Raw genomic sequence first — 18,009 nt, 5'->3', positions numbered from 1 at the left:
TGGATTTTTAACCATATTTAACAGTGAGCAACTTAAGAAACAAAAATTAAGCAAGACAGATATTTGTTGGTGGCATCTTGCCTCCCCAAGCCACCTTTGGTTAGAATTGCAGCTTCAGTTATTTTGGGATAAGTCTCAACTCTGGAAATCTGGATCCTAAAATGTTTGCCCATTCATCTTGGCAAAATTGCTCAAGCTCTGTCAGACTGGATTGGGACTGTTGGTGAACAGCCATTGTCTTGCCACAAGTCTTGAATCCAATTGAGTTCTGAGCTTTGATTGGACCATCCCAAGACATACATGTTTTTGGTTTTAAACCTCTCTCTTTGGTTGTGTGTTTAGGGCCATTATCTTGCTGGGAGATGACCTGCGGACTAAAACAGGTTTTCCTATAGACTTACTTTGCATTTGACTCCATCCAGCTTACCTTCAGTCCTGACCAGTTCCCCTATCCCTGTCAAAGAAAGGCAGAACATGAGGCTACTATCACGTTGCTCCATGGGGACGGTGTCATAAGCACTGTTGCCTTTCCAGCACACATAGCATATTGTGCCAAGGTCTCATACGACCAGAGAAGCATTTTCCACGTGTTGCTCACGCTTATGACCAAACTCCCAATAGGACTGCATGAGGTTTTCCTCACCAGTTCCTCTCATTATTCTATCACTAAGGCCAGCTTTGAGGAATATCCAGGTTATATTTCTCTCATTAATGGTCCCTCCCATCGGAGGCCATGACCCCCCCCCCCCCCCCCCTCCAGTTCCGTCAGTTACCGTCAGCTTCTTGGTTGCTTCTTTGACCAAAGGCCACTGCACACCATAATTTCATCCCAAATTGCCGCACTTTTAAAAATAAATACAACCTCAGATCGAGTCAATCATGTTTACACACAAACTCTGAAACTTTCATCTGTCATAAAAGTTTTCAGAACGGGTTTGATTTTCTGCATTTTTTCACATCAGTCAAAAGCTGCCGACCGTGATCTTGTATGTACGTCACAGTGTTTTAGGCTGTATCCTGAATATCTGCCTATCACCTAGAGCTATACTCGTTTTGTGCGTGTGTGTGTGTGTGTGTGTGTGTGTGTGTGTGTCCCTACCGTACATATACTGAAAAGCGTTTTTCAGGACTAACTGGATCACAGAAATTGCTGGTCTTTTTTAATCCATCCATCCATCCATCCATCCATCCATTTTCCAAACTGCTTATCCTACTGGGTTGCGGGGGGTCCGGAGCCTATCCCGGAAGCAATGGGCACGAGGCAGGGAACAACCCAGGATGGGGGGCCAGCCCATCGCAGGGCACACTCACACACCAGTCACTCACACATGCACACCTATGGGCAATTTAGCAACTCCAATTAGCCTCAGCATGTTTTTGGACTGTGGGGGGGGAAACCGGAGTACCCGGAGAAAACCCCACGACGACATGGGGAGAACATGCAAACTCCGCACACGTGACCCAGGCGGAGACTCGAACCCGGGGCACCTTGAAATGATGAGGATAATTCCACGTCCCCGTATCAGCAGGTCAAATTTTCCCTGCTTTTGATGGTTTCTCAGGATCAGATGCAACCTGTATTTTCTCTTTTCCTGTTCAGAAGTGAGAGAAGCACAAAATCATTCTCACTGCTTGATGACACTCTTATGTCTTGTATGGCGAATTTTTACATTACAGAATGATTAAACATATCGGACTCGGTCTGCAAAGTTTCGGTGCAACATCAATTTATAGGAAGATAGATTAAAAAAAGGCATGAGAAAAATTCTGACTTGATGTACAAAGGCCTTAATGATCTCCCAGCCTTTTCTTAGCAGTTTCACCGTATTCTTTACATTTTTTTTTTTTTTATAATTAATTTTGATGGTGCTCTTTGGGCGATCAAAGGTAAAGTTTTTTTAATAACCCAACCCTGACTGACGCTCCTGCAAAACTTTATCCCAGACTTGTTTTGATGGCTTATAAATTATTTTGAAAACCAAGTAGATTTTTTTGGGCACCATCGTGCCGTGAAATGTAATGCTGCATATGCACAGATGTGTAAAGTCAAAATACAGTCGGTGGTACGGATCGGTCCAGAAGCACAAGATGACGTCAGACGGGCGCCAGTCAAACACGACATGGTAGAAAACGACATGGAAATAGTGATGGAAATATGACATTTCAGTTTCATCCAACTGTTTTCATACAGATGATTGGAGATGATCCCAGTGATCATGCAAAATAACTGCAGTCAACTCAAAAGAATCACTATCAGGCAATTATGTAGTAGTTGTCACAATTAGGCCTGTCACAATAACTTAGAGGGGCCTGATATACTCTGTAACACCTGCTTGCCTGAAATAAAGAGTCATTCTGATGGTTCATGAAATAAACCAATAAAAAGCAAAAGATGTTGGGAGAAACAGAAGAAAAACCAGACATTCAGAAAAACCGAGTTTGAAGAATTTATTTAAGAGGCAAGAGAGAGACAAACATCAATAACTATTCATATAAGAAAACAAACATAAACAGTATACACAAGTATCAAATAAATAACACAAAGTATTTAGAAAAAAACTTACGATCAGTTCGGACAAAATGGCGCCACTGGAGGTCACCCAGCGTTAGTAAAACAGCAGACGAAGCAAAGCGTGAGCAGTGAAACAAGCAAGATCAACGGCAGTTAATCAACAAACAGCCCAGACCACGTCATAACATACTGGGAACATCAGGTCGCTCAGAATGCTGACAGGCAGGGTCGCCCAGCTCAAAGTATACTAAGAAAAGTCAGTGTGTGGAGGGAAACCAGACAATAGGGACTCTAGGACTCAAACGGAAATGGAACAGAGGATAAATGAACAAATGGGGACAAAAAAAATTAAAAAGTCAAAACCATAGCAACCACCAAACAGGGCAGGAATGCACCAAATACCATCCATCCAGCAAAGTGAGACGCAAATGTACGTGTCTAAGGAAATGCTACCAAAGGCTTCATCTTGCCATTTATATAGACACTCAAATTAGACTTCATATAACTACTGAAGCTCATTTCCTGCTGTCGATCCCAGTGTTGCCAGTGGTGACAGTCCAATAAAACAAGGGGAAATGTGTCAAGTTCTCTATGACAAAACATCATAATTAAAAACATAATTAAAAGTGCGGAATCAGTTACAACATTTACAACAGCAGTCAGTGCACTGTAAAAAGTGGCAATTTACATCCAGATTAGAGGTTGTCAAACCATGGGCCTCAACATCCATTTTCCGCTACAGAGTCACACAGTCCATTCAGACCTATACATCTCATATACAGCCAAAAAATGAAAAGACCACTCCATATTTTTAGACAAATCGGTATTTTTACATCCTGGTTTAATCGTGGTTCTGTTGGCAGAAGGTTATGCTGAGCAGCAGGCTGCTTCCAGGTTGGAAATTTCTAAGACAGCAGCACACAAGAATAAGGTGAAGCAGGAGACACTGGGAACGATCAGAAACCAGCCAGATGAAGGGCGTAAGTGACATTCTAATGCCAGAGATGATCGTTATCTTATCTGATAGTTTCTCAGGAATTACAGGATGACGTGGAGTGACCTTCAAACGGAATGGGAAACATTAAGTGCATTTGTGAGATGCACGGCTAGGTTTGTATCAGGCTCCTGGAAGCAGGACTGACGTTCCATAAAGCAAGGAAGAAGCCCTTCATTAATGAGAAGCAGGGAAGAACCAGACTGCAGTTCGCAAAAAAAAAAAATATATATTATTCACACCCATAGATTCGAAAATAAGTGAAACAAAACAATTGTGGTGTGGTGTACTTAATGTTTTCCATGGCTGTATATCACTCACACAGACACAGACACACAAAAAGTTCCCAAGCTGCAGGCATGTTTGTATATTATGGTTAAAACAAGGACGACATGGAGAGAGGATGGCTGACTTGGAATTCGGCTGTGTATGCAGGGAACAAACAGCCGTATTACAGTCAAAGCTCCGGACAGCTGGGCCACATAACCAGCAGTGCTGCAAGATTACATGACCATTATTCAGCAAACACTTTGGTCCAAAGAGACATACAAGTGAGTCATTCCTCAAGCACTCGAGAGCAAGCTGACAAAGCGTTGAGTCGTCCACCTCATGCTTCAACCAGCAGCATGAATGTTCATACAAATGTTGCAAGTGCTCCCATCAAGACCAAATCTCAGGCTCCACTGATGCAATCAATGCTTTTTATCCATGTTCTCATGAAGCCGTACCCCCACCTTTAAAAAAATTAAACAGCTATGTAGCCACTGTTAAAAAATGTCCCAGAAGTCAATCAGTCGCTGCTCCAGTGCTTCAAACCAAACAGACCTTATATTACAGTTTTTTTTTTTTTTTTACATATTCAGAAGCAGGTTACCTTTACATATATTTATCAGATACTTCTAATCAAAGTAACGTACTGTGAGAAAGCAGGGAAATGCAGTTTCTAGAACAACCGGGGTTAATATATGTAAAGCACATATTGCATCAATTCACAGACCATGTAACAGGAAAAGATGGCATAACAAGTGTGGTCTTTTCCTCCAGATGAAATAATACAGTCACTACGTTCTCCTTGTGAACAGAGAAGATGTGGCTGATGGGTAAAACAAAGCAAGCCGCCTATGGTCTGCTTATGGACAGAAATGGTTGCTATTACATCTCTAAGCTCAGCATGAAACATTCCCCAATCATCTTTCCTTCAGAAACTGGAAACAGACACGGCCACAGGAATGAGACAAGACAGGAAGAGGATCTTGTATAGAGGTGACCTCCACAGGAAATCTACCAAAAAACAAGAACTGTCCACATATCCAATGAATTATCGCTATTCTTTGTTACATTAGATTAGATGAAGACAAAATGTATTTCTCCAGCAATGACCTCAGAATGGGGACAAGCTGGGAACTTTGATGTTGATATCGCCGATGTTGATGTTACGAGGGATTTCTGGAAGGTTCATGTTCTTCACTGCAGACACGGCCCGTGCTGGAGCAGCAGATAAGCCACCCTGAAAAAAGCACACAGAGAAGAAGGTGTAAGGAACGCTGAGGAGCAATTACAAAACCTGCTCCTACAGCCTTCCAGGTCTGAGAACAGAAAGTTTCAAGTTCCGCAGATCACCTGCTCTGTGCCAGCTGTGGCCTCAGAACCTGACCTCAAGCACCTCTGATAAGACGTACAGATACATAGAAACCAAGCAATAAAGTCAGAGGAATGGAACCTGTCACTGCCCTTTGAACAGGTGCAACAAAGATTTGCCCAGGAAGTCAAGACACATTTTAATCAACAGTAGAGCATGCTAAATTTACAGATTTCATTTCATTTAGTCTTTGGACACTACAGACAGAGTAACAGCAGACTGGCCATCGAAATCACAAAAGCAGTCTCCATCGGTTTCAGTTCAAGCAATGTCAGTCAGTATCAATGTAGGGGTGGGCGATCTGACGATTTTATATCATAATTGATCTTAAAGACGTCCCCAATCTACTTTGTAAATCATAGAGATCATGATCTTTTATGTCTTGTTGTTAATACTTGCAAACTTTATGTAAAACTTTGATGGCCAGTAATAACATGTCACGACCCGATCCGTACCACCTACCCGATTCGTACCTTGCACGTCTGCATTGCATTATATTTTCTGCCACTGCGCAACCCTTTTATCCCACAATTTTACAGCAAACTACAGGGCTGGCTTTACTGCTTAGCAAGAACTGACTGCTGACTGAAAAAAATCGTTTTTCTTTGCTTGTCATTTTAAGTGTCTAATTTCCAATTTCTGGATCAACACTATTACCCAAGTATCCCATATGGGAAATATTAGTTTGGCGTATTTTTCCTTGGTTTTAGTTATAGATACATAAGAACATAAATTTACAAACAAGAGGAGGTCATTCGGCTCGTCATTCAGCTCATTGGGGAGAACTTACCTAATAGCTCAGAATTGTTCAAATCTTATCTAGCTCTGATTTAAAGGAACCCAGGGTTTTAGCTTGCACTACACTAGCAGGAAGACTATTCCATACTCTAACTACATGCTGTGTAAAGAAGTGTTTACTCAAATCCATTTAAAATGTTCTCCCTTAAACACACATTTAGACGCAAGTGCAGGTGCTATGGACAAACAGAACACAGAGTCTAGAATCTGAATACTTGGCTGAATATCCCAATCAGGGCTAGTGGAGATCAGGCGCATGCAGTCTGTAAAATTAACCTCATATGGTAAAAAGAAATATTTAACAGGATCAGGGTGAATTGTGAAAATGTCATGAAACTAAATTCTACCAATCAGGCTCCATCGTTTTTTTTAAAAAAAAGTATATAGTGTAATGTTGAGCATATGTGAGGTACAAATCAGGCGTGTAGAGTCAGATATTTCACAAACCAAAGTTATCTGTAAACTTTGTCAGGCAACAGTCAGCACTTCTGGGGGAAATATGACAAATGTGAAATATCTGACACAACTTTATTTAATATTTAAAATAAAGTTTAACTCAGGATTTAATGACCATGATCAAAAAGTATCCATAATTTAGTGATTAATATTGTCTATTAAAAGGGGCTAATCGATAAGTCCTTCGGCTTGCTTGAGTCACTGTATTCTTGACAGTACATTTCAAAATTGCGAACAGAGATAGCAATTCAGGTCATGGATCTCGAATGTGTGTTATGAAGATTGCAATGATTTGTTGGGAAAGATCAACCACCCCCTGTGTCAACGACAGTCAATATCAATTCCAGTCTATCAGCTTGAAGGGAAAGGAAAGTTGAAAGATGATTTCATTCCTGATTCGACTGAGGCCATGATCAGTAAGCAGCCTTAAAAAAGTGAGATCGTCCAAACTTACACGCTTTTCTCTTCAACAAGCATGTGATAAATGTAGCAGAGAGTCCATCAAGTCAACTTCACAAGAAGTATTTTCCCCAAACTGACTTACATAAAGACAAAATCAAACAATGGCATCAAGAAACAAATCTGACAGAGTATGTTCTGCCACAGGGTACAACATAAAAACGTCAACCACCGTATCTTCTGCAAGGACAAAAGTTTGGTCATGTTAAGTATAGCAGTAGTTGACATACTGTATTACTGCCGAGTATCAAACAGGGAAGTGACAATGATCATGTGACTAGAGACTTTTTGAGAGGCACGTGCTCAGTTGAGGGGTAGTGGAGGAGGGGTGTGGCGTAGGGTAAATTATGCCAACTGAAAATTTTGATTATCATTTATGAAAAACGGGTGCTTTCAGACACTCGGGCACCCTCAGCCCCAGATACTTCCCCACGCTGCCAATTTAGATTTTTTTTTAATTTAGTGATTAATTGTCATTGTTGACACACCACAGCACACAACAGCGAAATGTGTTCTCTGCATTTAACTCATAAGTAGCTTGGGTCCTTATTGAGCTAGCATCGGAAATTCATTGCAGAGTCTCAAAGCACTTATGTAAGTCGCTCTGGCTAAGGGCGTCTGCCAAATCCTGTAAATGTAAATGTAATGTAAATAAGTGACAATGTGACATAGCAGGGGGCAGCTAATTCAGCGCTTGGGGGCGGTATCTTGCTCAGGGTACCTCAGTGGCGCCTTGCTGGTCGGAGATTCGAACCAAACCCTTGGGCCAGGTCATCAACATTATTTAATCAAGGAATACAAAGAATATAGCTCTATAAAACAGGTAAAACTGTTATCTGCTTAACTTGCATGTTCATAAAAAGTAGCTGTAAAAACTGATTAAATGAGTACTTAATGGTAACTGTATGACTCATCAAAATGAGTAAACCACTGACTTGAAACACAAGTTCGGCAACGGAAATGCATAAAAAACTTGATGGAATATATGACTCAGAAAAAAACAAAAGGAGATGAAATGATTCACAAAAATGAGACCTCAAATTTTGACTAATGTTTAGAGAGAAACCTATCATGTTGGCCCGATGGCAATGAAAAGGTAAGAATGTTTATAACTGCCCTCGTTATTTAAGGTTGCTTAGGGCAGACACAGCATGGAAAACAGGACAGAGTGATCCAATAAGGCTCCGCCCCCGAATCCCCCACCCAGAAGCACCTTCTCACCTCTGATTTTTCCATGCGGTTCTGAACGTCCACTTGGGCCACTATCTCATTCATGTTGGTCTCCAGCACCATCCCCCCCATCACCACCTCCTGTAGGATATAATGGACCTGCAGAGACACAAACCAGACCAACATCTGACACTCAGTCACCTGATGCCAATGAGGATCCGCAGAGGATCAGAAGAGAGAAGAAGCAACACTATCATTCAGACTCTGAACCTCATCTGAACCGACTTGTTCTGTGATTCAGCAAAACGTTTAACATGCTGTCATGTATACACCTTAAGCACATTCACACCAGGAACTAAGCACACATGTCCTGCTGTGTTCATAAGCAACATTCCCAGACAGCAGTATTTCTTCATCACAAATGCTGGGAGAACATGAGGAATATAGGGTGTGTTGGCTGGTTGGTTAGTTAGTTATGTTGACCTAATGCCATGCCTTCAACTAGGGGTATGTTCATGGTGAGAGTTTAAGGATGCTTAAGATCTAAAAAAGCTTCTGGCTTGACTTTACTAAAAACATTGGAAGGAATTTTCTAGCAGGGCCGAGGGGAGATGCATTGTGGGATTGTTGTCAATGTCTTAGGCCTTAGGCAAGAAGAATGTGGATGTGCGTTGTCTTATGCCGACCCTGAAACCAGCAGCAGGAACTGTCAGTTTGTGAAGATAATTGGAACCTCTTCTGCTGAAAGAGTGGAATGCCCTACGTAGGCTGCTCAGTGCAGCGGAGGAAGATGATCAGAAGCAGTCAGAAATACTGAATGGAGACAAACAGGCTTATGTTCTTTTATATTGGCTATAGTAACCCATTTTGAGAATCATATGGTACAATGAATGTGTTGTAACAGAAACAGATTAACGGACCAAATATATAATGAGATGTGGGTAGATTGATTTGATCAAATAGTATTGTTTAACATGGGGACATGTAAGGGATTAGCAAGGGTCTGCACACAGACAATAGCCCCTGTCTTCACCAATGGGGAAGAATATGGTCTTTTAAAGGGACTTTAAAAAACAGAGATGCATAAAACCTGAGCATTTCCTTTGATTGGGGGTTCACTTCTTTGAATTGGGGATACGCTGTTTCTTTAAGGTCAGCTCAAGTGCACGCTGACTTAATAAAAGAAACTTTTTGTTACTAAGTCGTGTCAGGTAAATCCACTGTCATGCCTGGTGCCAAGCAGAATTTAGAGAAAGGAAAGTGAGTATATGGAAAGTGAGTATATGGTTTTCACTTCCACAAACACTCTGTCAGAGTCAGTAAATTGGTAAATACGCCAAAGGAAGAAATAGGTGCACTAGTTATTAGAAACCTGTTATCATTGCCACAGCTTGCTGAGGTCTCGGCGTGAAAACTCACAGGTGACATTATCAGTGCAAAGTTATTTATACACAGAAATAAAGACAGAACTGACGAAATGACAGAGGCCTTTGATCCTTTACAGCCACAATCAGTCAGGAAAGGTATGCACTCACTTTTAACCAGGGATGGGCAGTGTTTGAAGCCGGAGCTGATTACAGGCACACTATGCATACACCTCCAAAAGCCCAAATTTCTGACACATGTCCTGAACAGGGTCACACCGGCACGAGGCCTATCCATGGCAGAACAAAGAGCAAGGCTGGGGTGCACCCTGGACAGGCCGGCCACCCATTGCTGGGCACAAACACACTCACACTCAATGGGCAATTTAGAGTCATCAGTTAGCCTTAATGAATGTCTCTGAACTGCCGGAGGAAGCTGGGGTACCTGCCTGAGACCGACATGCAAACTTCTCACAGAGAGAGTGAAGGTGGGATTTAAACCCACAAACCTGGAAATGTGAGGTAACAGTGACTGACACACATTGTACTAGCATGGCGTCCATTCTTAAAAAGCTATGTTTATAGATATTTGGGAGATTATTACTTGAAATGCAGGCAATAACCAATAGCTATAAAAAAAAGAATGATTTCATACCTGGTGTTCTCTCTAACAAATTAACTGCTTTAATTTTTTTGGAATGAATTACCCCTACAATCTTGATAGGGTAGAAGAAACTGGATGCACAATCTTTGAATAAACAGAGTCAAACAGTCCCTGGAGCAAATGTCAGTTGAGGGCCTTGCTTAAAGGCGCAACAAATCGCACGGCCAACCCTGGGAGACGAACCAGTGACCTTCTCATCACAGACAGACCCTCCTGACCCACTGAGTCACACACTGCTCCACATGTGCACTAATGTGTTTCCACTAAGTACATCCGGTTACATCAAGCTGCACTTGTTTACCACTTGTGCACTAACAGTGTGCAAAGCCTGTGTAATGATGTAAGAGGAGACCCTGCAGCTGTCCTGGGGAACAAAGATGCCCCCTCTGAGGCAGCATAAGACATTCGCAGTGACCATCTGGAGTCTGTCCTCTGCCTCTTCGAGGCACAGGCAGCAGCCAGCGACCGCATCCTGTGAGGCGGCACCCATGCCTGTGTCCTTTGCTTACAGCGTTATTTTATGCAGGTGAGTTAGGACAGAGGTATTATGAAATAAAAATAGCAAAAGTCGGTTTCTTAGGACTGCAAGTTTAACCGGAAACGGGCCAAAAAAACACTACAATGCTGGCAATAAGTCACTATATATATATATATATATATATATATATATATATACATATATATATATATATATATATATATATATATATATATATAATACTGATTATTTTAAATCTGACTGATAGCTGATTTCCATTGAAATTCACAATGCTTTCATTTATTAAACAATTACATACGGGTCCTTTTCTGCAGTGTATAACTGGTTATTTCATAATCCGTTTTTCAATCTATGTTAGAACATACTAATTACTGTGCTAATTGTGTTACTTCCTTTATAAAACAGTTATTCATCTATTTTTGTTTAAAAAAACCTAAACTTTTTCTTTTTAAAGTGTATACTGCAGAAAAATATTTATATAAGGTGCATAAGGGGTTACATTTAGTATTAAGTAATCTAAATAATGAGAATGAAATGTAAACCATGTGTTCCTACAGTAACTGACGTTTATGTAGGCCTCAGTAGTAATGGTTTACTGGTTTAGGACAAACTTGTAGCCGATTAATCATCCAAATTTCTAACAAATTCCAGTTGCGCCGAAGGTTTACTTTCTATTTTCCAAGATATTTGACTCAGTGTATCTAAAAAAAAAAAAACAAATAAAAAAACACACACACACACACACACGTTCACAGATTTCTAAAGAGCACCTTTAAGTTTTTTCGAGCCATCGAAAACTGGAAAAATTGTAAGTTAAGCACCATGGAGTCAGTTCACTAACCTTTTGCAGTTTCCTGTAATTTTTTTGTCTAGTACATTTCTGTGAACTACCGTATAAAGGGGTGGAGCCAACTTTGGGATACAGTGATCATGAACCCTCTGCCAAGAAAATTAGCGTTCAAGGTCAGGAAGAATCTGGACAGGATGCCAGTCCATCGGAGAGGGCATCAACTATATCTACTGACCAAAACATTGTAACACTCCATACAGGAATAACTTTTATTCCAACTTGAACATACCTTGTCCATGTGAAAAATTAGGTCCAGTTCACAAACATTTTCAAAGCATTTATCAAGCGTTTCCACAAACACCTGTAGAAACAAAAAAGATACAAATAAAGGTACTTGGAGGAGGTTAAAACATACAACTTTAAATCTAACATCACCATCTTCAAATATTACAAAACAGCACAATACCTTACTATTACATTACTAATAGATTACTAAAGTAAAAAAAAAAATCATAAATTCAAAATTTAAATGTACATTATTACTATATGCTGCACCTAGCTATCTAAAAGGACTCACAGTTAAGGACATTCACATAAAAAGTTTATTGCCAATCTATTAAAATGACTTAAAGTAATCTTGAAGACTTGAAGTAATCTTTGCTTAAGCAAAAAACCGGAAGTGACTCAATAAAAAAAGTTTTTCTTTGTAAAAAATACATTTTGCAAAACGAAAGTATTTTATTTGCCATTCGCACAAGTACAGGTACATAGACACTCAAATATATAAACACTGACCCCAATAAGGATTATGGCATACCCGTAATAGTATATGTCTACGGGAAAACACAATAAAGTTTATTTAAAATATCTGTTATACATAAAGCCCTAAAAGACCTTTGTACCCAGTAAAAAGTTAAATTATGTTAGTTCTATATTTTTAAAAAAATGTCATGCACTTTAATAGTACCTGCAAATGCAATGATGACATCAACTGAAGATGCGAAAGCGTCACCTAGCGGTAAAAGTCATCACAGCATTTCGTATGACTTACCTGTATTAAATCCAAAATTCCCAGCTCACTTTCAGAGGAATCCACACAAAATACAAAGTAAAGAGTTGCATAATGTCTGTAGATCAGCTTGTAGTCAGAGCCACCAATTAAACTGTCAACAGAATTTTACGTGATTAGTAATGCAAGGCGGATTCTTTATGTTTTCCACATCCACATTATCTTAAAGCACACTAATAGTAATAAATAACAAAGAACGAGACTTTATTTTATTTAGTGCCCTGCAAAATAAGTTACAGGGATAAACGAAACTACTGTTATGCAGGATTCTCCTATCACATACTAATTTATTAGGATGGGGAAAGTAGTCTAGTACGATGAGTTATCACTGTCATTATTCATTATTGAGTGTATTCCGATCATGGTTTGGCTCTCTCAGCAGCTCACGGTGTAACTGCTTTAACCTGTCACTTTTGTCGCTTATGTTTTCAAACAGAATTATATTAAAATACCTTCCTCCTTCCAAAAAATTGCACACATTGTCGTCCCTCTTCGACACAAGATGAAATGTTTCCCTGATTATTTGCTGCTGCATGTCCTCAGCCTTGGAGGAAGAAAGAAAAGCGACCAATATAACACTTTAATAGTTATATGAATGAACAAAACGTGAAAATAAAAGTGACTAAAACGAAAAACATCACAAACGGGTCCAGTCATAGCTTTAAATCGGTTCCTATTGTATTTTACATTTTACGGACAACACTGAGTATGATTACGAGATTAATAAGACGACTTACAAAATACTGATAAAATCTGATGAGTCGCGGTTTTCCATGGTTGTTAAAAATCAAAATAGCCTTGATCATTTTCTTGTTTGTAAATAAACGTTACACAGCAGACAAATCACGCCGCTTTAATGGCCGTCCGCTTCCCAGCTTCACTTGTGTCTCATGAATTACAGTCCGGTTTGAAACACGTTCATGCGCTGTGACTTTTATTAAAATATAACATCGTACCATAGGGAATTTTGTCCGAAATAGTTGGTATATGTGCATTGTAAAGTTTAGGCAAATTAAGTTCGAGTCTCCGCCTGGGTCACATGTGTGCGGAGTTTGCATGTTCTCCCCATGTCGTCGTGGGGTTTTCTCCGGGTACTCCGGTTTCCCCCCACAGTCCAAAAACATGCTGAGGTTGATTGGAGTTGCTAAATTGCCCATAGGTGTGTTTTTGTGAGTGAATGGTGTGTGAGTGTGCCCTGCGATGGGCTGGCCCCCCATCCTGGGTTTTTCCCTGCCTCGTGCCCATTGCTTCCGGGATAGGCTCCGGACCCCCCGCGACCCAATAGGATGAGCGGTTTGGAAAATGGATGGATGGATGGATGGATGGATTTTCTAGATACTCAAAGTCACTTTACATAGTTTCCAGTGCAGGGTTGCCAACTTCGGACTGCAGGGTGGGAGTTAGATTTTCGATTCGAAACAAGTCTGCACAAACATGCACATGCATTTACATGTATGTAAAGTTTTTATTGCCTTGTAAAATAATCCATATGGTTTGCAAACTACTGCAACGCTTTTGATTAGGCTAATCTTAGATTTATAATGCAATAATACAGATTTGCAGTAAGATTTCTCGCGTGAGTCTAAAAGCGTGAGAGCCATGGCAGCCCTTGTACGTTCGGTTTGGTGCATTCAAGCTGAGAAGTGTTAATAATAAGTGTTCAATAAACTTGCTTTACTTTCATTATCCAGGAACTTATGGAATAAGACATTACCTATAAAAGTAGCCCCTACAACTGTTATTGAAGTATTTGTTAGAAACGTGCCCAGAACCACGACAGCGACCCATGATCACAATGCTGCCTTACTGGGAAAATAATCTAACCAAAACAAACTACAACACGAAATTCAGAACAATTCAACAAACAATAAAATAATAATAAAAGTCTTGCAGACATAATTTTGCTTAAAAAGTGTAATTAATAAGTAATTTCCCCCAATGTGGGGAATTTGCAGCTCAACAAATTTAGGATTCTTTGTTATATCTCTAAAATGTTTTTATATGGATTACATGTCTTAACTGGATCTGGAAATAACCTTGCCCAGCGACAGGTGTGCTATTTTCAAACAGCTTAAAATAGGGTCTGAATACATTAAAACAACATATTTTGAATATCAGAAAGGGGGTGGTGCACCAATAATCATACATTTAATAAATGTTCAGTTTTTATTTTTTTTCAGTTGGTTGAACTTGTGTCTTGAATTTCTGTCCACGCCATAAGATATTTGTAAAATGTAATTTAAAAAAAAAATAATCAGGCAGTCTTGTGGTCAGCTTGAATTCTACTTTGCACTTGACACCAATTTTCTCTGGTGAGATTATTCATTTCATATCCATCCATCCATCCATTTTCCAAACTGCTTATCCTACTGGGTCAATTTGAAGGGCCAATCAGGGCAGGTGCCAATAAGACACAACAGGCAGGCCAGAGGGAACTGGCCTTATAACAGATGGTACAAAACTATACCCACCCCTCAGCTTACTAAGGGTTATGCCCTGGCTCGCCAGTCGCCCGTTTTGTCGTGGATTACCAGGTGTGGGTAAAGCAGGATTGCCAGCTTTGGTCAGCTGGCTGCAGTGAGATTTTTAGTTTGAGACAAGTCTGCACATGCATTTACATGCAGGTAAGAGTTTATTACCTTGTAAATAGTCAGTAGGGTTTGCAAAGTAGCCCAGCGCTTTTGATGTAGCTAATTTAAGGTTTATAATGGAATAATATAGTTTTGGTTTAAGATTTCTTGCGTGAGCGTGAGAGTTTGAAAGAATTAGTGTTACACCAGATGTATGACAGCTGGCACCCCTGCCAATAATAATGAGGGAGACTGATAACATCAGCAATGGGGGGAGCAGAACAAGGAGGGTTTAGAAGGACGGTGGTAAAGTGGTGAAACTGTGAACCAGAGAACTCACCTGAAGTCCAGCACAATAGAGCAAATACTGTTTTTAAACAAAAATCTTGAATACACCGTTTCCATAAGCACATTCTCTGAATCCCTATTATGATTCTATTTACCCTTTGTCACAATTCCCCAAACACGGATGCTGAAATGTCTTTGCCCGTAGTCTCGAAGGCACTGCTGATGTACATTTTTCAGTCCGTTAGGTGTCACTGTACTCATTGTTTTCCGAAACATCGACTCTTTATTTTCCCGACATAATGAATAAATCTCAAAAGTTTCGCGGGGCTTCTTCCGCCTATCACGACGTGTTGGTTTTCGTAATCACAGCTGGCTCTCTAGTACGACATTTTACTGGTCGGAGACGCACTTTTTAAATTGTTGTTCCACGTCGGCCCTCCGACAGCGTAGGTGGCGGAATAGACTCACACGTGTCTCCAATGTAGAGACCATTTAAACGAATAAGAAAACGTAGGCGGCGCGTTTTAATGACGTAACGGGCAAAGAACAACAACCGCAACAGCGATGCTGTCCAAAACAATACGGCATCTTGTTCAAAATACTGACATTACAGTATTTTGAACCATTCGACAGAAGAAATGATCTTACATAAAAGAGTTAAAGTTGTGTATTAGATCTTCCTGCAAGGGAAAGCCACTCTCCGAAAATCCGGTAAGGTATTTACAGTTAGATGGAAAGCACTCTTGAACAGTCGGGAAGAACATAATCTCTCTCCTCAAACACTGTGCGTTATACCAAAATATGCGGGAGGTAAGTGTTTTTAAAAGACTGATGTAGTTACTATAAGCTTTTTGCATTAACTGTCCACATGCTTACATTTGCGGAATACTCCGTTATTAAATAACAGCTGTTATTTATAACAGATCATTTTGGGATTCGAAATAGTTGGGCCAGTTTGAAGATGTCACTGGGTTTAAAGCGTACACGTTACTGTCACAGACCGTTCCTTTCATGAGCTATGTGAAAATACGTGGTGTCATTAAAGAATTGTAAGTCACCAGTTTCCTCAGACCAACAGAAAGTGAAAGTTTAATTGTCGTGTGCTTACGTTTTATACAAACAAGAAATTTTACAGGAGCATTTTTTGTTGGACTTCTTGTTCTTAGAAATTACAATAACGGTCCTCCTGGGACATGAACCCCTTTATGTGTCCATTGTGTGCACATGCTATCTGTTGTCCATCATTTTTTTTCTGTTTTCCTAGGTACTCCAACCTGAGGTATTTAGCTAAACCATGACATTTCCAGATGTGATCAAGTGTCCCAACTTTACAGATCATGCCTCAGCGGAAAAGAACGGTCACCCTCATCAGTGGGAAGAGGAAGGCGAAATTCGAGGAGGACCTGTTTCCTTTCAACTCGCTGCCAGTGGATTGCCAGCTTCACGTCCTGTCCTTCCTGAGCGAGGTGGACAAGTGCAGTGCAGCACTGGTGTGCTCCAGCTGGAGCTGCCTCATACGCTCGGGGAAGCTCTGGAGGGTGGCAGACTTCTCCCGTCGCGGGGCTCTCCACATGGGCCAGGAGGGCCTTTTGGTGTCCAACCGAGAGTTTGAGAGATGGAAGGCTTGGGTCCATAACTACACCCATCACCTCATATCCAGAGGGGCGAGTCTTCTAACCCTCAGGGCCAGCTTTGACTTAGGGGACCAGTATAACAAGTGGGGGGATCTCCTGTCCCATCTCTTAGAAAGTGTCCATTGTAGAGACCTGACTCACCTGGACTTAAATTGGACCTTCACTCTGTTGGAGCCCCTGGACCTCCGGCTGCACTCTAGCTCCAGCTCCAGTTCCCACCAGGACAGCATCACCAAAATGGACCAGGTGAGCAATTTTCAGGTGCTGCTTTCTAAGCTCACCAGCAGCTGCCCACGCATAACCAAGATGAGGGTGCATTTCGACTGGTCGGAAACCTCAGTCTCGCTGCTGACTCAGTTTCAGTACCTCAGAGTTCTGGAGCTCAAGTACTTCTGGGTTTTCAAAGGGGTCAACCCTGGCACCTTGCAGAACCTGACTAAATCCCTGCCCAACCTCAAGTCGCTGACGCTTCATGTCCTGGTGCCACTCAGGAATCTTGGGATCTCCTACACGCTGGAGTCCCTATCCCTAGAGTTCCTTGACGTATCTCAGAGCCGCGGTTTGGTCTTTTCTTGTCTTAACCTGCCTGCTCTCCGAGAGCTGCGAGCCAAGAAGGTTGTTCGAGGCTTCACCCTGGATCGTCGGACCCGGCTGCGGATACAGAGCAGGTGGCCGTGCCTTTATCAGGTTCTGCGAGAGGGAACCCCCAAACTACAGGCTCTCAACAATGAGCGCCTTCTCCCAAACTGGAAGGAGCAGAGCTACAGTGAATTGACCTCCATCCTTCAGCAGTCCTGCTATTGCCTTCAACACTTAGACAGCTGGCTTTGGTAGAGTAAACATTTGAGTTACTGGCTACATAAGGAACTCTGTGAGATGATCATGAAAGCTACAGAATTAACATGGTTTCCTGTCAGGTGTCTTAAGATCTTTAGCTTTGTTTTAATTATTTTAATAATGTTTTATTGTATGAAAGCCTGGATGGTAACAAGTTTAACCTAAAAAAGCTTTTTAGGTAGGTCAGTTGTGCACTTAAATTTGTCAAAAACATTCCTACTCTGTTAAACGTTTTCATTATGCAGATTAAACATTTTTTAAAAATG

At 40.9% G+C, this 18,009-nt stretch overlaps 2 protein-coding genes across 7 annotated transcripts; one reads left to right on the top strand and one right to left on the bottom strand.

Annotated features, from left to right (window-relative positions):
* Positions 1 to 2,434: 2,434 nt before the first annotated feature.
* LOC125706089 (AP-3 complex subunit sigma-2) lies at positions 2,435 to 13,327 on the bottom strand. Its single transcript, XM_048972591.1, has 6 exons — positions 13,152 to 13,327; positions 12,867 to 12,958; positions 12,397 to 12,508; positions 11,635 to 11,706; positions 8,080 to 8,187; positions 2,435 to 5,013 (listed from the first exon to the last, which is right to left on the bottom strand). Exons 1-6 carry the CDS (start codon positions 13,218 to 13,220, stop codon positions 4,888 to 4,890), a joined length of 579 nt encoding a protein of 192 aa, XP_048828548.1. The 5' UTR covers positions 13,221 to 13,327; the 3' UTR covers positions 2,435 to 4,887.
* A 1,550-nt stretch (positions 13,328 to 14,877) lies between these two features.
* si:dkey-12e7.1 (uncharacterized protein LOC557553 homolog) lies at positions 14,878 to 18,009 on the top strand. 6 transcript variants are annotated; one of them, XM_048972577.1, is made up of 2 exons: positions 14,878 to 15,038; positions 16,607 to 18,009. In XM_048972577.1, exons 1-2 carry the CDS (start codon positions 15,033 to 15,035, stop codon positions 17,738 to 17,740), a joined length of 1,140 nt encoding a protein of 379 aa, XP_048828534.1. In that variant the 5' UTR covers positions 14,878 to 15,032; the 3' UTR covers positions 17,741 to 18,009. The 6 variants fall into 6 exon arrangements, with proteins under 6 accessions (XP_048828534.1, XP_048828537.1, XP_048828533.1 ...); XM_048972580.1 differs by having other exon boundaries at positions 16,537 to 18,009; XM_048972576.1 differs by lacking the exon at positions 14,878 to 15,038 and adding an exon at positions 15,585 to 16,082.

This window comes from Brienomyrus brachyistius, chromosome 13 (genome assembly GCF_023856365.1).
Source record: "Brienomyrus brachyistius isolate T26 chromosome 13, BBRACH_0.4, whole genome shotgun sequence".
NCBI lineage: Eukaryota > Metazoa > Chordata > Actinopteri > Osteoglossiformes > Mormyridae > Brienomyrus > Brienomyrus brachyistius.
The sequence above is the reverse complement of the archived record's forward strand: the minus strand, read 5'-3'. Positions and strand labels throughout refer to the sequence as shown.

Excerpts from the sequence above, each read along its gene's own strand:
- LOC125706089 (XM_048972591.1), bottom strand. The coding sequence starts at position 13,220 with ATGATCAAGGCTATTTTGATTTTTAACAACCATGGAAAACCGCGACTC. Across the intron at positions 12,959-13,151 it reads TCAGATTTTATCAGTATTTT|GCTGAGGACATGCAGCAGCA; the intron begins GTAAGTCGTCTT and ends TCTTCCTCCAAG. Across the intron at positions 12,509-12,866 it reads AATTTTTTGGAAGGAGGAAG|TTTAATTGGTGGCTCTGACT; the intron begins GTATTTTAATAT and ends TTCTGTTGACAG.